At 40.5% G+C, this 25,008-nt stretch overlaps 1 protein-coding gene across 4 annotated transcripts; it reads right to left on the bottom strand.

The window, feature by feature from the left end:
- Positions 1-340: 340 nt before the first annotated feature.
- Positions 341-23,374, bottom strand: esrp2 (epithelial splicing regulatory protein 2). Of its 4 annotated transcripts, XM_044345552.1 has the most exons (17): positions 23,210-23,373; positions 22,877-23,029; positions 22,290-22,418; positions 14,896-15,009; positions 14,350-14,464; positions 13,998-14,093; positions 13,253-13,307; positions 12,635-12,745; positions 11,928-12,060; positions 11,491-11,533; positions 9,306-9,607; positions 8,155-8,388; positions 7,260-7,458; positions 5,969-6,173; positions 5,600-5,795; positions 3,977-4,077; positions 1,780-1,866 (listed from the first exon to the last, which is right to left on the bottom strand). In XM_044345552.1, the coding sequence occupies exons 2-16, from the start codon at positions 23,006-23,008 to the stop codon at positions 3,991-3,993; spliced, it is 2,151 nt and encodes a 716-aa protein (XP_044201487.1). In that variant the 5' UTR covers positions 23,009-23,029; positions 23,210-23,373; the 3' UTR covers positions 1,780-1,866; positions 3,977-3,990. The 4 variants fall into 4 exon arrangements, with proteins under 4 accessions (XP_044201470.1, XP_044201478.1, XP_044201496.1 ...); XM_044345535.1 differs by lacking the exon at positions 3,977-4,077 and having other exon boundaries at positions 341-1,866; XM_044345543.1 differs by lacking the exon at positions 3,977-4,077 and having other exon boundaries at positions 341-1,866; positions 12,635-12,742.
- Positions 23,375-25,008: the final 1,634 nt, after the last annotated feature.

Raw genomic sequence — 25,008 nt, 5'->3', positions numbered from 1 at the left:
GTATGCCAGGCCTGTGCTATGTCTGTATCTATAGTAAAAAATGATGATTGCTTTTTGTTCTATGTTAAGTGGACACTGCCAACTTTAACCCAACTCTTAAATAAATGTAAGGATGCTTTGAAAGAGATACAGGAATATTGGGATGGTGCTCATTGACAATGTGCCTTTCACTGTATGTGTGGGTGTCAAATTCACCTCCTAGTAATAATATGGTGTGTATTGTGTTATTGGTTACAATGTTTGATGACAGACACCTATAGTCTAAACATCAGGATGTTTAAAGTCATGTTACATTAAATCATGTGCCCATCTTTCTGAATGAGACCAAATGAAACACTGCTTATTGTCAACATTTTTTATTGTTTACAGTCTTATACACAGTTCTAAATTCATACAAGTCTCAAACTTGCAACAAAAGAAACAAATATCTCCTCTGCCACCAGAGGTTGACCTAGCCTTATTTGGGCCAGTATTGCACTCTGGGTAGTGTAGGCACAGTGATGACGAAAAAAGCTTGGACAGCTGTCAGCAGGCCTGTCACATGAAAAGCTTTACACAGTACTCTGTTCAAAAGCAGAAATCAAGGCATGCTACAGACTGATCACTGTGAAGAGTCTGGAAATAAGAACAGAAGATACCGTAGTTGAGGTCAATAATTATAAAAGGCATCAGGAGACGCCTCAGGTCTTTTACATTTATTAACAAAATCTCCAATTTGTAAGGAAATGGGATTAGTAAAAATAGAATCAACTGATTATGCTACTCTGATAAAGATGCTCAGTTCCTTAAAGCTTTGATTAGAGCAAAAAGAAATCTGTAGTGCTTGAAGACAGATGACATACGTCAAACATAAATGGTTTTTACAGACAGACAAAAATACAAAACTTAGCTGGTACACTGGCACATCTGTAATATTGCTCTTTAACCAACAGTCCCTGCAGCTCAACACTAGTTTAAATTACTCCAAGACAGTTGAGAAGAACAGTCTCTTTGTTTTCAGTAGTCTAAGTCAGTCTATGGCTTTTTTTCTCTTTTTAAATGGCACCAATACACTGCTGGAGGCCATTAAATCAATAAACATTGTGCATGTACATACACACAGCTGTGTTTGCGTAGCGCTAACACAAAGGATTATAAACTCTGAGGAAAAAAAAAAGTCTTGTAGTGTTATAAAGTGAAACAGAAATATACAGAAAAGGTCGTGCAGAAGAACGCTTGTGTAAGGTGGAAGCAGTGTCAAGCATTTCAGGATGAACATCTGTACAGTTTTATGAAGGACACATACTGTATATAGAGTATAAATATACATGCAGATGTGGCTGAGCAGAGACACTGAAATGGGTTTTTCCAGGCTCCACACCATCACGTCTCAACAACCAGCTATTACAGTAAGAGCAGATACACAGTAACGCTACGCAAGACTTTCACCTGAAATTTAGCCCAACATGAATGACTTCAGCTGCTTCACCTGAGGAGCTGGATGGTGAAGCAGACATGGCAACAATACAGAACTCCAACAGCAGCTTCAGGAGTGTCGGGGCCAGCATTATGGCAGATCAGGGAGGAGGTAGAGGTTCAGTAGCTGTACTGGAACCTGTTCCGATGGGAAAGCAAAAGTTGTTGCTGAAGAGGTTTGTTCAGAAAGCGAGTGCTCTTCTGTGGGAGGTTAAATGAGGGAGATGGAGAGAGATGGAGGACTAGTGGTCAGTTACAGAAGACCAAATGGACCTGCTGGCCGTAGAAGGGATGGTTGGAGCGCTCGGCTACGGCCCGCCTGGCCATCTCCTCGCTAGGGAAGGTGATCAAGGCCTCGCCGCTGCACTGGCCACTGAAGTTGTACAAGATGAGAACGGCGTCGGGCTGGAGCTGTAGAAAGAGAAAAAGAAAAAAAAAAAAAGACAAAAACAAAGAAGACAAAGTAATTATCGCTTCCATTTCATGCAGTGGCGCCTTGAAAACACCAGGGGGAGCCCATAAAGCTGAGGAGGAACAATGCCATGAGAAAAGTCATCTTATCAAACTGGTCCAGTTAGGTTGGAAAAAAAGATTAATGGGCAGAGCTTGAAGAGAAAAAGCAGAGTACATGCTGTTCCCACAGGATCTGAAGCCCACAACGCAGGCACATTAATTAACCATTAGTTCGCATGCATCCACGTCTTGCATCGAAAATCAAGTCTGATGCAAAAAAAAAGAAAGACATGCAGATATGAAACAACTTGATGATTAAGTGAGTAAACTCCGTTCCATGTTGGACAATCACATTTCAGAGCATGAGAGAGGGAGACAGTGTGGGTCAGATATGGCGTTCGGGATACTGTTCACTGGAAATGATCAAGTCATAAAGTGATTTAATGTAGGAGTGCTGAATCGAGACCAACTACTCGTCAGTGATCCTAAATCAATATGTATGATAGGAGGAGCAACGTGAAAGTATCTAATGTTTAGTGCTTGATTGATGGTTACATAGTAATTTGGTAAAATATAACATAAAGGACAGAAATCAAGAATACATGTTTGTATCAAACTAAATTCTATAGCTGACGATGTAGAACACACAAAAATAAGTTGTATATCAACTAGTCACTATTAAAAAGCTCAGTGGTTTGTGAAGGTCTCAATTCTGTCTAAAAACAAGCATACAAATATTTTTCACCATCGCTGTAGATCAGGGACGGGCCATCATGTACCAGCAGTCTGCAGGCTCTCATTCCAACCAGAACACCTGAGTGATTTAACTCTTTAATTCCTCATCAAGTTAAGGTTTAGCCAGTGAATTCATGAGCACTACTGCTTGGTTTGAATGAAAAACCTGCAGATTGCGGGCCCTGCTGTTGAACACAGAATGTTTAATGATAGTAATTTTCCTGATATTGTTTTTCAAATCTTTACACATTCTAAAAGCTTAAAAGACGTACTGAATTGACACTAACTTGCTGCAGAATTTGATCTTTAGATTTTCCTGTTATTAGAGCCAAACCCATGTGCTGTCAATACCAAACTTCCTGCCATGAGCGGGTGTCAAATAATGCCACATGCAAATTATCTACAGGAGGCAGTTATTGTAAAAGCTGTAAAACTGAACCGGTAATCTACAGAATCTACAGTTAGCAGGTGTGAGACCACGGCTTTGACCAGGAGTCACTTCATAGGCCTGAAATAACTACACAAAAACAATAAGTGTCTCTGATATATCATAAATTCTGCGTATAGCATATTTCTTTGGTCAAAAGTGTCGGTCAGGAATCCAGAATCAGCACTCCTAACAGTCTTAGCAGGAGAGACAGATTCATGAAGGTTATGTGGCAGATTCGGTTGGGAAGCAGACAGGCTGACATGCTGGGTCAGGAGCTTAGAACCACGATGACTAGATTGGGCATTCCTGTTCAGATTGGTCCTGTTCATGTGTAATCTGGTAGGCATTTGTATGTTGGGTTATGTTAGAGTGCTGAGTTCTCATAAGAGAAACATTTCTCCACCGCAGCATCAATTTGAGTCCCACAAATTGTCCATAGTGGACACAATCTGTGAAATTTCATGTCGGCCATATTTGGGAAGCTACGATGTTTCTGTAATGTGTGGATTGCAACAGTAACCAAATATATTGATTGATGAATTCAAAACCAAATTAAAATTTTTTCTTTGCAAAATGTATGAGATTTAATGACTCATCAGTGGTCTTATTAGTCAGGTTAAACACCAAGTAAACACTGCACTGGTGATTTGGAAGTTAAAATATTAGCAATGTAGAGCATGTCCCCAAAGTATTATATAGTCATAGAAATGTAATTTTTAAATATAACCAAACATTTAAAAAAGTTTTCATCCTTCAGCCCAAATCTAAGCTTGACCTCTAGACATTTTGCAAATCACCAACTCAGTGCTTAGTGGGCAGTTCAGTGACCCAAACGACCTAATGATAGTCAAGGAAATGCCCTTTCTGTCCATTCTGGTTCTCTGGTCTGGAGGCTCTTCTTACCTTGGGGTGAGTCCCTAAAGACAAAGCCATTCTTTGGGCTGAATCAGACTCCTGGCCTGTTCGTTCATCTGAACCACGCCGCTGTACTCATCAGGGGCGTACTACAGATAGCATAATAATGAACGGACAGTCAGGGGTGGGAGTCTCCATGATGACACACAGTTATGGATGCACAGACGATGCAGAGGTATACACTCTTAGAAAAAAACAAAAAAAAACTAACACACCAAACCAATGACACACACACACACACACCAAATACTGGCTGTCCAGGCATCATTTGAACCATGCAGAGTGCATAGATAATGTGAGATGTGACCTCTGCATAATCCTGCGTACACAGTGTGCTACTGACTGACACCACTGACTCTTTATTATTATTTTACTTATTTATTTTCCTTTCTTTTTCCCCTTGTCTTTTTCTTTTGTTTCCCCTGGCCCTTCTAGATGTAATATTTTATGTAATTATTATTTTTATCAATATGTTACTGCTGGTATTGTTATTTTATGTTACTTTTTCATTATTCTATTTTATATATAATAGTTATATAATTAGCTCGTCACAGCATATTGATTGTGACAACCATCTTGTTGCCGTAACTATTCTGCGTAAAACTGAAGAAATAAAATGTGGTGATAAAAGGAACCACCAATGTGATTAAGCATGAGACTGGTGGTTAAAGGACACCAGTGCTGGTGTGGGAATTATTTTCTCACCCAGGGCCGGTGTGAGAAACTCTACGGCAGCCAGAAAACACACACTCACTCCATTAGGGATAGAATTACTCTAGTTCAGCCAACAGTCAGAAGTGGTGTCAGCTTCACTCTCCCTCTCAAACACACACACACACACACACACACACACACACACACACACACACACACACACACACACTAAAGGGGAGTTTTTCCTTGCTGCTGTCGCCAAGTGCTTGCTCATAAGGGAATGTTGGGTCTCTGTAAATAAAGAGTATAGTCTAGACCTGCTCTATGTGCAAAGTGTCCTGAGATGACTTCTCTTGTGATTTGGCGCTATATAAATAAAATTGACTTGACTTGAAATTGACACACACACAGAGTTCATAGTATACGGGTTGTAGCAGTACTAAATGACAAGAGCCATAAAGACCAAAAGCGGAACCCAAACTCTGTTCAAACAACACAACCCCTCCACCTCAAACCCCACCCCTCTCCTCTCCCTCCCTGTCTGAAGCCACACCTGTTAGGGTACATACCTGCTTCAGAGGACTCCACCTAATCTGGCCTGGCGGCAAAAAAAATGATGGGGTAAGGGGGAGGGGAAGGGGGGGGGGGGCACACACAAGTGCACACATGTCCCTTAATTGAATACTGCTGTAGTGTGATTCTGCGATAAAAAGCACCAATGGATACAGGGGAAAAGTTCAGAGGTCTGATACCCTGAAACTTCTTCATGTGGAGTTGCAGACTGTGAGAAGAGTTCACAATCAACAAAATACAGCTAAAAACACTGACAGCGGTTAACCTGGTCGGCATTTAAATTCACTGTCATTATCAAGTGGCTGATATTTGGATGCCCGCTACATCCCTGCAAACACCAATGTACTGATACAAGGCAGCTTCTAGATCTATAGAAGTACTGACCTGGTATCCCTGGAAGAAACTGAGGATGTCCTTGACTCCAGTATTGTAGGGCAGGCCCTGCATCCTGACCAGGGCGCCAGGTTGGGGCAGCACAGGAGAGGCGGCTGCAGCAGGGTGGGGTTGGGCTGCGACTGCTGCTGCTACTGCTCCTGGTGGAGCTGCAAAGTAGCTAACTGTGGAGGGAGAAACTGGGGGGCTGGAGAGAGAGGATGGCAGATGGAGGAGATGAAGAGTGAGAGAAGAGGAGAGCCAAGCTGAATGAAATGTAAGTGGTAAAGAATAGGAGGACCGGTCTAAGCACATTTGTCATTTTTGTCATATTTTTTCTCCGCTGACCTAGCAGTTAGCTGTAGCTGCTGATGCACTAACCTGGGGTAATAAGCGGTGTAGTTCATGTTCATGTTCATGTACAGATGTGGCTGAGGGGGGTAGTAAGCCAGAGTGTGAGCGGGGCTGTGTGTGGTGGTCTGATGGGGTCTAGGAGCAGCCAGCAGGGGGGGCTGATAGAGGGCGGCATCAGAGAGAATGGCAGGTGGGGTGGGGAACGCGGCGTAAGCTGTGGGGGGAGACAGACCTACAGGAAGAGACAGATGTAGTCATTTACATGCCTGTTCACAGCACAAGCACAGTCCTGCCAGCAGTGAAGTTTATTATGAGCTATATGAATAGTTTAAACATCCATAAATTCAATTTTTAAACTCTCTACTTGTGTCACTGCATACTCGGGTCTCAACCAAGAGCATTGATTAGTTGAATGTTACAATAGATACGAACAATGACAAAACTATACAATTAAGACCAACACTGAAAACAAAAACCTACAGATTTTTCCTTTTAACAACACATTCAACCGGAAAGTCTGAAAAAAGCTTCTGCATGCCGGAAGCTTACTGTGTCCTTCAGGCTGTCATGCGTACAATGTAAACAAACACAAATGACGGTATATATATTTACCTACAAACAACCACTATCAGTGTGAGGCTGTGGGTGACTGTGGTCACCCTCAGCACCAACCAGGGAACACGGTGACACACAACATTGCTGACCTTGTAGTGTTTCCAGGTTAGTTGGGGTGAAATTTTTTTACTGTAACTAATTCTAATGATGATATACGTGAAAAAGCAAAAACGCCTTTGTCAGACAACTATTTAATGAGTCTTAGATGAAAATAGTAAAGGAAAGTTGATCAGTGACTATTAAAAAGAAATACATAGAAAAGTAAAAAAATAAAAGCGCTCTCTCGTGGCTGCCAATCTAATCTCCAGCACCACAGGCAGATATGAACTGCACAGAGCAAAGTACAGAGTTTGAGTTGAATTCAGTCCAGTCGAAACTGGCATCCTTGTGTCAGAAGAAGACAGAGTAATAGTTTTATATTCTATGTATTTATTCCTTTGTTACATGTCATACCCCGTCTTTCTCTCTCTTCCCTTTGTCTCCTGTCTACTCTCTGCAATCACTGTAATAAAGTCTGCTCCCCCCAAAAAGATGTTTACAAAAAACAAAACAAATATCTGTCTGCATACTTGATCAGGCAGCATTTCTGTGTCCCAACAGGTAAAAAAAAATGATGGTAAATATAGTAAATCCTAACTGAACAATTTCAATTATCACCATAATCAAAAGAAAAGAACCTTCACTGGTGGCTTCATTAACTTACAGGGAAGTTTGCAGGGTGGAGGGGAGAGTCCGCTGCGGTTCAGGGTTCCTCCCATCAGGACGATGCTCATCTCCTCTGTGGAGCACTGGAACACCTCCACGTAACGGTCCTTCATCGTCTTTTTATGGCACTTTTGGGACACCATAAATGCCCTGTCGGGTGATTTCATTTGGATGAAGGCATCACCAGAGGGCCGACCCTGCAGAGAGGAGATGAAGAAAAGGGACATTACAAACAGTTGAACACAAATACATTTTTCTGACATTTTTACTGTAAATTATCTGATGGCTAAAATTTGGTGAAAAGAGAGTACTGGGATATCAGATTACATTTTACCAAAATCTGTCACAGATTGAGATATTAAATACATCATATAATGCATATAATTAAAAAACATTAGCTAGAGGAAATTTGTCTGTTAAAAACATACAAAAAAATCCCCAAAAAACATTTGACCCAATGGGATTTCCACAAGTTAACATTTAGTATTTGATTTCAAATACTAGTCAATATCCCTGGTCCAGAGCTAGCATACAATCCCAAACTGAGCCCTTCACCAGAAGGCATAGATCTGGTCTTCTTGGGTGGATCTGGTATTTTCACCATTCAATTTTTGTTTTATCATAACTATAATGCTGCGTTCATGTGGTAGTTGGAGACTCTGAACAGCATCACATCTGTGCAGAAAACAAATCTGGACAGCAAATGATAAACAGCGAACAGTAAAGGCAGCATAAGGATTGCGCCTGCTGTATTTGGACAACAAGAATCATACAGTAGACCTACCTCAAATACTCCCAGAGTTGATATTTGACATGGAATGAATGGGAATGACATTTAACATAGTTTTAAAACCTGCAGATTTACATGTACATGTGTGTCCCACCAGTCTGACCTGTTGGTTGAGGACCATGTGGACTCCATGGGGTTTGATGTCAACAGTGTGCTCTCCCATGAACTCCAGGATATCCTCAATGCCAGCGGTGTAGGGCAGACCACGGAGGCGGACACAGTCACGGGTGCTGCTGGCTGATGAAAGGAAGGAAGGTGAGGCGAGGACCGGGACAGGCACGATGGGTGAAGGGGGCAGTGTGGAGATCAGTGGGGTGGACATGTAGCGGTTCAGGACCTGGCAGACACAAAAGAGGAATGGTGATGATGAACCAAAACACACACAGTTAATTTTTAGCATACATTTGTAATCCCCTACAGTCAACGCTCTAATGGGACAAGGTCAACAAAGTTCATTTGACACCAAACTCCACCTCAATTTTTGCAGTGTCAATGAGAAGCTTGGCTACAGTTACAGAATCATTTCTGCAAAATCAGATGAGAAGGAAAATAAGTTCACAGTGAAATTTACATTGTGAAATAATGTTTCGTCACATATTTCTGAGTCTGTGTTTGCTCACTTCTCTATGTTGTCATAACATCCTCTCTTTGGAAATGTTGCTGGCAGGGGAAGCAACTGCTGTGAACCTCAGCCCATGTTGATTTGTATCACAAATAGAAAGGGACTTTTTTGATTTTTCATTGACGAGAAAGAGTCTTTCTCCAGAGCCTTACTTGCAAAAAACCCCAAAATGTAATACATAAATAAAAAGCATGAATTTTTATCATGATTAGTTTGTTTTGTATCAAAAAGTACTCCAATTGCTGGCAGAAAAAAACATTGGCATGTGTGTGTCTCAAATAGAAACCCAAAGCCACAAGTTCCCTCTTCTTATTTACAAGTCTCAAAGTTCTTTTGAAACAGAATTATGTGCAACATTTTATTGACCTCTGAAAGAGGACTTGTCTGTATGGAACAGTCAGAGCAAAGCATCAGCTACCAAGCACTCACCTTTCTCGGGACACTTAGTGCTGCCAAACATAGGGGCTTAAAATCAATTATTTTATTTAAAGGACCGCCACCTGCTTTAGAAATCACATCCCTAGCCTCTAGATTTCTTACAGTACACCCATTTTGAATCCTAGAGCACTTTTGATGAAATTTGAACTTACAGCTCCAAGACTTTTTCAGTCCAGACAGTTAAAAGATTTTACCTGCTGCACCTCAGCCGCAGTACTCCGAAACAGCTCGATATAACGCCTCCCCAGGATCTGCTTGTGCTTCTTCAGGGCATTCTGGGCATACTCTTCACAAGAGAAGAGCACAAAGGCATCACCAGTGGGACGTCCGTCAGGGTACTTGACGAATAGCAGACCCTCGGCGCCATCTGTGACTGGGCTCTCGGGACCGAGGAAGGCCAGCACTTCTTGGGGTGTAGCGGTGAACGGCAAGCCCCGCATACGGACAATCACCTGGTTCTCTTTGGACAGGAACTGGGCCACCTCGTTGGATGTACCTGGTGTCAGAGAATAGCAAAGATCAAACACCTGACTTCAGCTACTGGGAAAATAAGACAATCCCAGTGTCGCTCATCAGTTTGTTTTCAAACAAGGAGTGAGCGACATGGATAACTTTCTCTATCAGGAATATATCTATTGTTAGTGTTTCTTACAGTGTTTCATCAAAATAGTAATTTTTCTGGAAAATCGATTGAGAAACTGTAACCAGATAATATAAACAAATAATCTGATAATATCCAAGAGGTAAAATTCTTTGACTTTTCTTGGCTACAAAGTCTGCACCAAAACTATTTTCAGTTATGTGGCAAGTTTTTATTCTAGTATTAACATGTTTGATTACGTTACGCACCATTGCAAGATGTGACCTCTGCCATCCTCTGAAAAACAGTACCAAGTGAACCAAGTCAGGAATGTTATAGTGTCACCATCCAGTGGTTAGGCAGCAGAGTAGCAGACTGCAGCAAAAAGTGTTCATACAGCTGAAATGGCTGGTCTACAACCAAAATGTGTCACACTGGCTTTGCCCATTGATGTGTGAACAGGACCGACCATCTGAACCATGTCCTCTTTAGACTATCATAGTTCAAGATTAATTTGATGATTAGTTTGAGGTTTGACTTGCAAAAAGAGAAGATATGAAAACCTACATGCCCATGCAACAGAGACTGTAAAAACAAAAAGTCTTCTCCTATCTCACATTTAACTCTTGCTCAGAGTGTCATGTTTTATTTCAACTTTACCTTTTGTATGTAGAAAGTATCCAGTTGATGCAGCAAATTAAACTACATCTCCAGCCAGATAAAGAATTGCATTCTGATTACTAATCAAAAGATATAATTGTCATTTAGTGAGTGTAATAAACAACACTGTTGATATAAAGTTCAGTGGCTCATTGTTTGAATGTTACTGCTCAGGCAAAAACCGTTTTACTGACTAGCCAGCCATAATCTTTATCTGAACAGAGCTATGAAAATGTGTCTGTTTCTTCTGCTACTAGACAGGAGACTCAGGGCCCATACTGATTATTTGTATTGAATGTTAAAAGGTCAAACAAATCCTCAAATTAAAGTAAAAGAAATGTAGAATATGAAATCTAATTTTCCTCCTTTGGTACACTAAATGTTTTGGAATAAACATCTGTTAACATTTTTACTATGAACTGCTTTGATTTCTCTCGACAACTGCAGCTACGTCGTCTGCTTGAACTATTTGCTTAAAGTCCAATGTGCTGTCAATCTGTATTGATCTTAACTCATGAGTAAAGTCCATATTCAGACTGGCAGCCACTGTAAGTTATCTGCTATGAGTGACTTTCTTTGTCACTTATCTCTGTTCTGTGTTACCGCTGGCCGCTGCTCTGTGGTCCAGAGGCCCCGGGCCCTGCCTTTGTCTCTTCACACCCCCTTTGTATCAGCACTGAGCTTGTCCTTTCACCGGCCATCAGCCATCTCTCCCACAGGGGAGTGGAGCTTGAGGCTGAACCGAACAGGTGAGCTGCTGTTAGCCAAGAGTAAAATCTCTCTCTAACTGGCCTCTAAGGGTTGGGCTAAGGACGAGAAGGTGAGGAAGGGATGGGGGGCAGTGGGGGAAGCTTCTCACAAAGCGTCTTTCATTAGTCTAAGATAAGCTGCTGGAGAGTCACTGGGATGAGGCAAAGACACAGGTAATAGGAGAGAGAGCCAGAGCAAAAATGAGATCCCTTCTTCTACAGTCACTACAGAGCTGCCCTTTTACAGATGTGGGAGGGTCTTGTTTTTCCTCAAAGATGCAGAAAAAGCCATGAAATAAAAAGGGTGCCAGACACTAACAGAAAGCCGTTCACAATGACTCTTCATACACACAGAGGAGGGGGGAAAAAAAAAAAAATCTGAAATCTGACCTCCAGCAATCTTGAGGAATTCCTCTCCTGTGGCCTTGTAGACCTGAGAAGATGGAAGAGTGGATTTAGCCATAAACTAACACAGATGTAACATTTAATCTGAAAGTGACAAATGCTAGATCTTCACTCCAATAAACAAAATAAAAACAGTAAAAAACAGCACTGATGTCATCTGGGCCATAGCTTTTAACTGATATTGAGCCTGTTTTATTAAATGCCTTATCAGAAATGCTGCTGAAGCTTCACCGTTCATTGTAATCTGGCCCTGACGAGGCTTTAGGTTTAGTTAGTTAGACTGAAGACATTTAACAGAGCCACACTGACAGTCAAAGGGCTTAGAAAAGGGGACTAGTGTTCAGCCAAGTATATTTAAAACAAACAAAACTATACTACACATCACAATTATGAATCAACAAGAAATAAATGCTGAGATTAACCTCGATGTAGCGGCTGCCCATGTGGTGCTTGTGTCGCTCCAGCGCCAGGTCCCTGTGTTCAGAATTGATGAAGCGAACTAAGGCCTCGCCGTTCCTCCTGCCCTGAGCATTGAGACACAGGGCAATGCCACCTCTGAAACACAGGTGCAGTACAGATAAGGACATGGAGCTACAACCAGGTATAAAACTGAAACTTCCCCTCTGCCTTTAGATTCACACTTCTGCTTCATGCAGGTTTTGAACAGTATGGTTATCGAAAGTAGGAAAGTGGAAAGTGGGTATTCAGCATCAGCTAATGCCTCCAAAAATGTTTGTGATTATCTGACATTTTAACAAGATTACACCTTCTGCTGCACATTGTAATCAGAGCTTTTATTAGCTTAAGGGAACACCTATCAAACTGAGGTGACCATTTCACTCTTCTGTATAAAAAATGACAAGTACCTTTAAATACAAGATATTAGCAATAAACTCAGACCTTGGAAGGTTTCATTGTGTATTTAAAAAGAAAAAAAAAGTGTTTTATGTGACCTATAAACATTGAAATTTTCAAAACCTATTTTGCAATCGCACAAACAGTTTCAAAAAGGAAAAAAAATGCCACAAATCTGCTCTTAATATCCCTTTGTAAAATGTTCCTCTGCAACAGAAGCTAAATAAAGCTTAATGGAGTGACAGAGCTGTTGGAAAATGCAAGTCCAACATACTTGGCAATATTGAGGCCTTTAAAGAAGCGAGCAATGTCTTGGTCTGAGGACTGCCATGGAAGCCCCCGCGCTCTGATGACTGTCTCACTGTCCACTGGCTCTGTCTTACTGCTGCACCAAACACCATGTAGGGGGAGAAAAACATTAATGGCATTCTGACAGTAATGAGAAAGGAACAGTTACTAGCACATATTATTCAAAGCATCTCCACAGATACTAGAATATAACATTAGATGCAACCTATTTGTTAAATGTGAACAAACTGACCACAGATTGTAGACAGAGAGGCCACTCACAGTAAGTGCTTAACACAGTAACACACTCCCATGATTAAATGTCAGGGGGTTGTCAAGGTGATGGGCTTTTGGCTGTCTGAGAACAGCAGGATTTCGTGCTCTGCTACTAGATAGCCAGGTAAGCGCTTGATGGCAAAGTTGGACCGCTTTAATAACACACTTGTGGTATCCTTGTTGCTGTAATCAATGCTAAGGGCCCTGAGGTCTGAATACGGCTGGGGGGGGGGGGGGGGGGGGGTTAGTCTGTAAACAACACTCCTTGCAAACAGGTGTGACAGGAACACACACAAAGATGTATATCTATTGAAAAGCTCATACATACCATGTGCCAGAATCAAACTTGTATTTCACTGTTTCAACACAGGAAAATGTGTGATCTGAAAAAGGAAAATTAAAAAAAGGGAAAATTGTATTGTTAAATGTGTCCAAAACAATGTTCTCTTTCTTGAGCAGTGAACACGTTCTGACCACTCTGCATTCCTGTTACTTATCACACCCAAAGACATACTTTGCTGTTATTAAGGGGGTAAAGCCAGAGGGGACTGACACAGCCAAGATGAAAAGTATCAGATATTGATTTATTTGCACTGTAACATCCTTCAAGTCATCTATCCCTACTGCACGAAGACATCTAAAAGGTAATAGCACACAATAAGAGGGTTTGCTGCTTTTAACACACATTTTCAAGAGCTGGTTACACTGAAAAACATCCTGGAAACAAAATGGAAATAATATGATCAACATATTGTACATAAACTGTTCTTTCTTATCAAAGTCTGCTTGATTCCAGTTACCAGAAAATAAAAACATGCAAGACAGGTTTTCCGACTCAGCAATGACATAGCCACAGTGCTGATTATATAAACCCACAATCTGGTAGTAAAAATAGGTTAACATTACGCTGCGAGCTCCTTGATAACAGTGCATGCTACTTCATTGATTGTCATATTGACCAGGTATTTTTCTGCTTTCTCTGCACCGGTAGATCAGAGTTTAGGGCAGCACCCAAAAGCTCAGAGGCATTCCGCGTCTAATCATTATAGATACAAAGTCTGGCGGTTACTTACTGTACGGCTCAGCCAGGATGCAGAGTGTCAGCTGCACCATGCTCCTCACCTCCCTCACCCCCATCAACTGCTCTGACTCAGCGGGAAGGCCAACATCTGCATGCACAGTTAGGGACGCTGTCCGGTTTTAGTTGTCTGTTATTTTAACTTTGAACTACTTGTTGATGTTTTTTTGCTATTAGCAATTTGTGTCGACATCCTTTTACATCAGTACACCTGAACTGAATTAGCAAAGAAATTAATAAAAGTCTAAAAACTTAAGAGTATTTATGACTTACAGAATTAACATGATGTGGCTACAGATACAGTTTAAGTGAATGTCAGACAACATGTACAGACTAGTAATGGATACATTCCAGCATGGAGGAGAGTGTGAGCTTCTGCACAGGGCCGGCATTGGGGCAGCATTTGTGAAACTCCTTTGTCACGTCCACAAATGAAAAGAAACATTCAGGAAGGACAAGATTCTAAAAGAAAGAGACAAAAAACAAAGGATTTAGTATGGCAGTACAGCGGATAACGATATCAGATACACCAGGAAGCTAACAAGACAAAGAGGTGAAAAAGAGAGAATTCAGAAGAGCGGTGTCAGAGCTGTAACTAGGAACACAAACTCAAAAGAAATGCATTACTTATTATGGGTGTTATGAATGTGTTTATCACACACTAACATATAAGACATGTGGACATGCTCACTGGAGCCATGAAAGCCGTAACTGGTTGGTTTAGTGGGGTTTCTGGTATTTCAAGGCAGAGCATGACATGCTAGTGCTCAGCAATTAGCAAAAAAACATCTATTGGAAACATACTGTATGTATTTACAACTTTGTTTTTGTTTTTTTAATCAAAGCAATTAATTCTCATTTTCTAACAAGATACAAGAAGAAACATTAATTACCTTTTTGGAAGCCTCGGGGTGGAGGGCCTGTCGAATGACAAGGGGACTGTTGACACAAAGCGTGTAAGAGCTTCTGCCGAGACATTTCACTTCTGATGACACCGATTGCTGGAACTGCATAATGAAACAGAGAGAATAGATACAATTAAATATGGAAATTATTACAATGTCTAACAGTCAAAGAAATTTCACCCATCCTAGGAAAGCAGGACTATCAATACTGAATCTTAATATGCTCAATATATCTAATAAGGTCATTTATTTAAGCTTACCCCACTCCTATTAATTTGCAAACATTTTGTGACATCACAATATACGGGTCAAATTTGGTTCAAATATCTGTTTTGCAAAAAAAAAGTGAGAAAAACTCAGTGGACAAAGTGGAAATTGAAGGGCAGACAAGTGAAGGTGGTGTTGTGACTGTCTGTGTGTGTTTCTCATCAGGAACAAGGCTTGTTTAACAGGTTTTAGTGTTTACCTAGTGAGGGAGGGAGCACACAAAAGGACAGGAATGATCACACCACTTATCAGGATCACAACCAACAGACGCAGTCAGACAAGAGGAAAAACTACCCATACGAGTCCAACCTGTCCATCTCCACTTTATGTAAACTCTGATGGCTACAACACACAAACCTAAATACCAGCACATCCCACATAAGCACATTATTTAGAACTACCACATACAGTGAGCCCCATTCCTTGTGTTGTGTCAACCTGTTGGCAGCATTTAACTGTCAACAGAGGCCGTCACTTCAATATCAACATAAACTGAGGCTAATGACATCCTAGGTCAGAGTGTTGCATTTCTAAAAAGTGTTTTAAATCATTTTCTTCAGATTTTTGATGATTAGCCTTCAAAGGCAGGCAAGTTTTAAATTTTAAAAAAATCAAAAGGTTAAAAGTCTTGTTAAGCTAATTTTGACCACAAATGCTACAAAAGACACCAAAATAAACTAACACCATCTGAGCCAAAATATCCAGCAGACAGAGAGCAGCATGGACATCTCACTTAAGTCCTGTAGTGAAATCAAATCTAATATTTGCTCACCTTTTTGCACTAGTTTGGTCCACCAAATAGTATGACAAAAGTCAAAGGCTGTTGGCTTGCTAGATGAGCGAGCTACATTTGATTCTCAGTGAGATTAGCTTTCACATAACAAGGTTTGATTTAGATCACCATACTGTGCACGGAATCGGGCCTCTGAAATATACTGTGACTAATAATTTATAATTCTCACTTCTTGAGCAAAATTGTCATTTCTCTTACTGATATGCCACAACCACCCATCTATGATCCAGTTGGTTGACACTGAACATCAAATTAATCCATACAAACAGCGTATTTAGGATATGGTGAGTCAGTATGTCATACCCAAGTCCCACCAAGACTACTTTGCATAAAACTGAAATCTTTAAACTTTTCTGAAGTCATTAATACCACTTGCTGCTCATTGTTACAATGCAAGATGGAGAATACCTTTTGCTCGCGTCATTGGCCAGTTCAGAAAGTTAATGTTTTGTTTTTTCCCCCCTGAACCTTCAAAGTCATGATCTGTGATGGCAAAATTAGACCATTTGCATGTTGGGACCACCTAAATCCCTGTGACTGACAAGAGGCAGAAGTTTCACATGGCCACTGGCTCTATATGACAGATCTTCAGACAGTGAGAGAGTATTAGAGGTACGTGTTGGGGCACGCTCCCTAACAGTCAGACAGAAGTGCAGCGCTATTTGGCAACACCAACCAGCTGCTGACAAAGGAAAAAATGCTTCAGGGTTACATTTAGGTGATTTGGGGTGGATGGCCAGAAAAGTGAAAAATAAAAATGATCAACCTGACAAAAGTATTTACTGTGGAGTTTCATTGGGGCCCATGAACACCAGCAGAACTATAAAATCACTGGTCACTGAACTTAATGTGAAAATCAGTGTTGTGATTCTGTGCTTATCTGTGCCATCTTAACTTATCTGTGCTGTTGTGGATTAGTGAGAAAAACAGAGCTATGTCATTAACGTCTCTGCAGTTTTGCGGGGCATCGTGTGGGAACAGGAGTGGCAATACTCAATTTACCCTGTTAAATTTCCAGAAATCTTGCCATAGCTTTAGTGAGAACAAAAGCAGCAACATATACAGACACACTTTTGCACGAGAGTTCATATGTTGGTGGGAAGCTCTAATATCTGAGATGTTAGAGTCAGCTGCCAAACAGCGTTACATGTGCAAATTTAACCAGGGGATGATAAGAAACTTTGTGGAAAGAATGACAGTACCAGTCAGAAGTTTGGACATGCTTTCTCATTAAAGTGAACGGGAAGATGTGTCCAAACTTTTCACATGGATGCACTGCACTACAACTCAATGATAATGCATAACACAACACAGTGAAGCACTGCAGGCATCATCTCTCATATGAGCATATCCAAAGCTGTCATGAATGGTTAGAGAGCTTATCGATATAGGACACCTATGATGAAAGAAAAAAAAAAAAAAAAAAACACTACCTGAGCAAGACAACTAAACCTAGCAATTTTTTGAGTTTCATGTAGGAAAGAGACTTGACTGACAGCACTGCTTTCTATCATGCTGGAAGTAACTGGTTACTGCTGCAGTAGTATTAAGTACAAATGTCCTTTACAGCATCAACTGTACCCATAATAACCCATATTCAAGGGTGAGGGAAAAATACTTTTCTGCAGTGTGGACACTAAAAGCAATTAAATGAGTGAGATTGCGGTGTAGGTGTGGTGACCCGCATCTGATACAGGGGTTATTAATTGACAGGTCCATATATAAGTAAGAGGATCCACATTGGTTGACATCATGACATGACATGACTTCACGATTATATTACAATAAATTACGTATAAGAATAACAGGTAAATATTAGTAAAAGCATACACCACATGCTCAAACAAACTGTTCAGAGCATAGTATCAAGATATCACCTCACCAGTACACCCTGAAAACAAACCTTTAAGACGATAGCAAAGATGAAGAAAAAAAAGACAATATTGGGAATCAAAATCCCTCCAGTTGAATGAGGCAAGACTATTTCTGTGCACACACTGTTTTGTTTTGTTTTTGGGGGTTGTATGTATTGTAATACCTGAAGCTTTCATTGTTCTAACAATAAACACCAAAATCCAAAATTATGTTGCATGGATTGATTCAGAGATACATCTTAAGCATAGCCATATGGCACAATTCCATGTTTACAGTCATTACAGGACTAATGTTTGCTCATAGCTGTGCATGCAGCTCCACCTTGCTCAATTACTAAAGCCGGATTACTGAGAGAAAAGCAAATGTTGTGGAAGAGGTAGCGACACACCCTCTCCCTTTCTCCTCTGTGTCAAAAACCACAAGTTAAACTGAGTAAACAAACGGGAACACAAGACAAATCTTGAACTGACAAGAGATTGCTGGAGACAATAGGTATTCAAGCCCAAACAGCCCACAGAAAAAAATATACAGGTTCTTTTACATGAAAGGACAGTTTATGTGAAACGTGTCACACACAACACATATCCCATTAGTCATACTTTTTTTCTGTAATTTTTGCAACTTGTTGTCAGAAACATTTAAAATACAGCTCTACTGCTGTTTTAAACAAATAATAAATGAACTAAGTGATACACACATTTTTATCATGCCTTACTGGCACACTTGGCTCTGTGGTCACAAATTGGCTACTCATTACCAGTTGGGATGGGACAGCCAGGTTATATATATGATAATGTTCTTACTATCAGAAGAAAAGACATTTATTTTAGTTTAAAGCAAACATAGCATCCATTTCTCCAAAACTATTTCAGGATTCACACATATTACCAAGGAAAGATTCTCTTAAAACAACTTTTGATCTGACTATACCCCCTGAAAAGGCATTTCCACAGATGAGGGGGAGGAAGTGGCCTTTGAACATGGTCCTATCAGAGTTTGCTCTCCCATGGAGCCGGACTGTTTGTATGGTAGGGTGGTGGTGGCTGAAACAAACTCCGATAAGAGCAGCAGGGAGTGTCAGACCAGTCCCTAACTAACTGATCAAGGGACCTAAAGCTAAAAACACACACCGCCACCGCAGCACATTTTGTGACACAGAAAGAGTCGTACCATTGCTTACAGTCAGGATGGGAATTTGAAATTGGGGAAAAATAAACATGGATAGAATGGTGTGTGATGAGGTTAACATTTCTGCAACAATTAAAGTGTCACTTTTTATAGGCAAAATAAGTTGATTATTAGTGACTATTGCTGGTCTTTGGCAGCAACACAAATTCTCAAACATCATGTGAATGAAATCCATCCATTTCTGCTGGAAAAACTTTGGCCATGAGTACGTTTAACCCAGTTTCTAAAAAGATTTTTACATCACATATCACGAGACCCAGCACATGAAACACACAGTTGGACAAGATGAAAGGAAAGACCATTAATAGCTGTGTGTCCTTGCATTCAAAACAACTTTAATAAATGTCCGTCTAAAACTGACACTGAAACAAACCAACAGACAGAGTTACTAATGCTGAACAGTATGTTACCAGTACAAATTACAGGAAAACATGTCTCCCGCTGCAGAGCCTGTTCATTCGCTGCACCATCATTCTCCAAAAAAATCTCTTTAAGCTTCCGTGTCATATACTTCCAAGTTTTCTTGCATAACATTTATCTTTAATACACTTAAAAGGTTAATGGAGACACGCCTGGAAAGGTTATTTTAAAGTAATCAGGTTATTGCACTGCATGTAAGCATATTCTCCAATTCCCTGTCTTAATCTGATGTCTCCAGTGTTTATGCAAATATAGTCATTGCAGCGACAGGCACAAAATTCAGGATCAAAATTCTTTTAAGATCCTGCTTTTATAGCAGGATTAATTTGACAGTTTGGTCTTAGGAATCTTTAGACACACCCAGCAGTGATGGAAGAGCCTTGACGATGAGCTGTAATAACTATCATCATCGTACATTTGGGCTGAAACAAATCAAAATGATTTTTGCGTGTCATCTTCATGCAGCCCGTTGGCGTAGCCTTAAAATCCAGGTTTAGTGAATGACCCTAGGATGTGACTCAGCATATTAAGTCATCTCACGAAATATTTATAACTTAACTCAAAGCCAAAGACAGAAGTCAGCATTTCTGGCTGTGGTCTAAAATGGTTAAAAATCATTACATATCGTGAGTAAAAGAAGACAGAGTTACAGTTCCACAATAACAACAACAACAACAACAACAAAGTGTGTGAATCCTCACATCAGATGCAACTCCACACAGGCTGTGACATGTCGTCAATGTCCCGGAGTGAAACAAAGCCTGTGTCGCAACAGCCTGACTACCGTTACACTGTCAGCCCACTCCCAGGACCCACACTGCAGTGCAGGTGTGAAACACACACATCATAATGTGATAAAAAGTGTCACAGATGAAGTCATAAAATGTACACACGCGAGTACTCACATGTCGTCTATAGTCATCATCATTACACATCGATCTGTTCTGATGGAGCCCTCATGCTGAAGACTAAACTGGATGTGAAGAATTTATCTAACACAAGGTTTTTTAATTACTTAAAGTGTGTTTAAGTCTGAAATAATCGTTCCAGACAGATTACTTATTTTTCTACTAAAAGGTGGCAGCACTATTGGGTTTTAGTGATCATCATATGCTCATGTCTCATGTATAACTTAAAATTAGCTAATTTATAGCATTTGATATGGAGATCAATGTTTATACTTGTCTGACTTTGTTCTGGATCAGTTTGTGGGTAAAGGAACAGCATCATGAAAAAGATGTCAACGTGTTCTGACTTGGCAAATTGCCCACTGACTGACTTTAATGGAAAAATAGACAGCGGCTCCATTTCAAACATGTGTAAAATTGCTGAAACATTTACATATTGAATTGCATGTGTACCAGGAGCTTATCCTGTTGAATATTATGCATTCACAACAACAATGGCATGGAGTATAACTGGCACATTGCAAGAGCGTCTAGTGTTAAAGCCCTAATCTCTTCCTTTATAAATCTTTCACCAAAGAAAAACTAACAGACGCCCTTGGGGGCTCTGGCTACACAGGTCAATACAAGCCCACCAATAAGAGGCAGCGGCTTATTTCCTGTCTATCACTGAATATGCTGGAAAGGCCTTAAAAAACAACAGCAGCTAAACTACCTGGAAAAATTGCCATTTTCTTTCTTTTCTTCCCTCCATCAACAAGAATAAAAGCAAACTAAGAATGGCCAATAGTAAGAGAAAGTAACCGGCAAGACAAAGCTATGAAAAGAACAAGCTGATTGCTTGGGTTAATATTTGAAGGTTCAGCACACAAACTAACCTCCAGGGGAACTGAAGTCTTACCAGGCCTGTTTGAGGCACAAAATACTTCAGTATTTAGACTAAACTCCCATGAAATGTTAACAGTCTTTTTGCTTCAGTGTCACAACTACAGCAGCATCATTGCTATAAAACCTGAGAAAGAATTTAAAAGAAAGCAACCCCATTTTTGACGGATTACCCCAACCCATCTTCTTATGAATGCACGGCATTCAGACCAGCACTAATATCAACCCTAACAAACTGGTCCACCATGATAATGACAGGTTTTTTAACTACAAAATACTGGAGGGGTGGGAAAGTGCACCCAGTGCAAACAATCTCGCAAAGATGGCTGAAAAACACGTTTGGCAACATAAGTGCTTTTGTCAAAACAAACCTACCAACAGGGAGGAAACCAGAGAGCAATTTCATGTCTTGGTCATAAAGAAGTGTTGTAACCAGCTGCTGTGGATAAAGCCCAAGATCATGAAAGCCTCCCCTGCTGTCTGTCCTTCAGCCTAAAACAGAGGTGCGGTCCCAGGTAAACATTCCCCCTTCCAGATGTCTGCAGCATGCATCAGGCCAAGACAAGACTAGACCTGCGACGACTCCTTATCTCCATACGCCCCGGGCTCTACCCATCCTGACTCCTGAGCTTCTACAAACTGTCAGCACAGTTTAACTGTCAGGGCCAAACCAATGACATATCCCATCCAGGTGGAAGACCATTTTTCTTAAAGGTCATGAAGGAAATTTGACACTCCTCAGCTTTATACCTGAGCCAGGCTTGTCATGTCACATCTCGCTCTGGGCGAAAACTGTCAGTTGAAAGTTGTCTAGATTTAATTAGCTCCTGAATTTCTCATCATGTTACCAATGAGCTGCTGCAGCGTTCATACTGTATAGATTAAGAGCCCCACTGAGAGATTTCAAACTTGGTGTGAAACTGAGCACCAGGACTGTTTTTAAAAGGCCTGTTGTAAATTAAAGGCACCTCAGTGGGAAAAAAAATATTGAAAGATTCACCTTGGTGACTGACATCCCCCTTCATTATTAAATATCCCGAGAGACTCACCTGTTGCAGAGCTTTGTCCAGGGGCTCAGCTTTGATGATGTCGTCCAAAGTCAGCCCTGTGTCCTCTTTACACTGGTCTGTCAGCTCCAAAGTGTCGGGCTTGACAAGACATCTGTGAAGCTTCCCGACCTGCGGAGGGATTTAGCATTTCATGGCGCAGAATACAGCGTGGAAATAATGAAATGCTCACAACCCCCCACATTCAGGAAATAAACTTTTAATAAAGTCAAACAAACAATTGACAATGTAGTTGCACAGAGCACTTAATTGTCAATAAAGCGTTGTTTATATCGAGAGGCTGACATGCCAAACCAAAAAGGTGTGTGTGTTCTCCATTAAGTGAAATTACACTCATTCACCTGCTTGTTAAAAAAAAACAGTGGTCACACACCTGTGAAAAGGTGAGCTAACAAGAGAATTGATGTGGTGCTAAGCTAACATGAGAGAAAAGCAGGCTACAGACGGTTCCAGCAGGGAGCACACACCATGTTGGTTTAAATGTCAAACATACTGTTCCACTACAGGTAGACACTATGCCACAAGGTACATAAGAAACCGTACAACGAACGGGTCAGAAAGGTCCGTACCTTTTTCTCATGTAGATCCACAATTTGCCACACCAAGAGAATTATTTCCCTCTCATCCGAACCCAGTTTACCCCCATTTGCACCAGCTGTTGCCCCAAAGAACACCACCAGAGTATCACTGTGCGAAGCCATCAGGGACCACAAGGGTAAAAACTACAATTAAAGCAAAGATTCAAATAAAAATAACACGAGGGTTCACCTTTTTCCAAGTGATAAGAAGAGCGAACAAAAGGTCTGGAAACTCAATTGAGGTAAACGGAGATAGAGAGAGAGAGAAGGGGGGAGATTATTTTCAGAGGAGCAACGAAAGAGTTTTGCGGTCAGAGACTCTACCTGTTGCAGTACTTGAGTGTGCTCTATCCAGAGATACTGGTTTAACTGGTAGAGAAGGGTGGAAATCCGTGTTTCTTTCACACGAACTCCATAACAAGCCCTGGAGTTTTTTTTCCTCCCCTTTCTATTTTTTTTCTGAGTTACCTGTGTGGCTCGGCCTCTGAGTCCCAGAGGCGTCGCCTATTGGCTGATTTGTAAAGGTGAGGGCGGGACGTTCGAGTGTGTGCTGTAATCTCATTGGTCAGAGCGGATGACTCAGCAAGCAGTCTCACAAACCAGGGTTCCACGAGGCATATACCGTGAACTTCAGATTCACAATGATAGTGAGGAGAAATGCAAAATGTTATACACCCAAAAAGACCAATGTTTTTAGAGTTTCTGTTTAAAGGTTTATTATGTTCTTTTCAAAGAAGTCTTATATCACTTCAACTGTGCTGAAATTAAGTCTGTCTTATAATGGTCTTGAGAATGAAATTCATCATTTTCTAAAAAAAAGAGTTTTAATCAGAGTTTCTCATAATATTGAACTGATGTGTGGGAGTGAGATGTGACATTAGTGTAGCCTATTAATATTTGTTGCATGTCTTAAACCTCTTGTCCCAAGTTTTTGTCTACCTTACAATTTGAAGGATCACAGTGGGTGTCTGTCACTTCTTTATTCATGTTCTCAGAGAACATATGTGATTTGATTTCACTGTCTTCTTTCATTTTCTTCATCATCACTGACATGATGCAAATACAATATTGCGCGCCTGCACTACATAAAGGTAATATTCACCAAGAGTTTGAGGCTGTATCAGCTATAGTGCCACCATGCGGACGATTTGCCTTAAATTACATCTACCTGGCAAAGTTTCTGTAGTTTTGTTCATTGGGTGACAGTTTTGGGAAAGAGTTAGAAGGAAATGAAAGAAGGAAGGGAAGGGAGCAAAGAGAGAAAAAAACGACATATAGACAGAAACAAAGGAGGTACAGTGGAATCAGCATGTATGTGATCATTCAATATATCCTCCATGTTTTCACTAGTGATCCTTTGTCATTCCTGTAAAACAATGTGCTGCACTCACCCTGTGATATGGTGCATAAGTAAGTGTCACATATATATATATATATATATATATATATATATATATATATATATATATATATATATATATATATATATATATATATATATATATATATATATATATTTATTATTTTATTTTTTTTTTAACAAGGAGCAGCTTTCATATTGAAAAAAAGGCATTTCAAAGGAGCAACAATACATCTAGAAAATCTAGATCTAGAGTTTTCACAGGTCCTTACTGGCCTGGTGGAGTTTTCTCTAGTCTTTGGCCTGGTTCCCAGAATACCATGCTTTGTTGCTTCTGACACTCCCATCTCTGCTCGCTATGGGCATTAGTGAATGCAAGGGTTTTTGTCTCTTCAGCTCCCTTCACTCATTTAAATCCCCCAATCTAAAGAATAATTCCTAGTGTCTCTTCCCAGCTGAACCAAACTGAGTAGTGAAGGACACACTGGGAAACACTTAAGCTGAAATCCTAGACACATAACGATATTTCACCACCACAACAATAGCAAAAAACATTTATCTTCATGACATCACATAGTCGGCATGTTTATACACGTTGTCCGTCTGTCTGTGGCACTATACTGATAACCTGAGTCCACATTTCAACAGGTGTAATTGGCTAAAGTTGTAAAATTGAGGCAGCAGTCACTTCAATCCACTACTGCACCCGTAGAAACTTGCTTTGGTGCAAGTGGTTACTTTTAGTATTATGTGACATATTTGC

Source organism: Thunnus albacares, chromosome 1 (genome assembly GCF_914725855.1).
Source record: "Thunnus albacares chromosome 1, fThuAlb1.1, whole genome shotgun sequence".
NCBI lineage: Eukaryota > Metazoa > Chordata > Actinopteri > Scombriformes > Scombridae > Thunnus > Thunnus albacares.
The sequence above is the reverse complement of the archived record's forward strand: the minus strand, read 5'-3'. Positions and strand labels throughout refer to the sequence as shown.

What these genes read in the sequence shown, in the direction of transcription:
- esrp2 (XM_044345535.1), bottom strand. Translation starts at nt 23,008, where the DNA reads ATGGCTTCGCACAGTGATACTCTGGTGGTGTTCTTTGGGGCAACAGCT. An exon ending in TACACCGCTTATTACCCCAG is followed by an intron (nt 5,796 to 5,968) that starts GTTAGTGCATCA and finishes CTCTCTCTCCAG; the next exon opens with CCCCCCAGTTTCTCCCTCCA. An exon ending in GTTTCTTCCAGGGATACCAG is followed by an intron (nt 1,867 to 5,599) that starts GTCAGTACTTCT and finishes CTCTTTCTACAG; the next exon opens with CTCCAGCCCGACGCCGTTCT.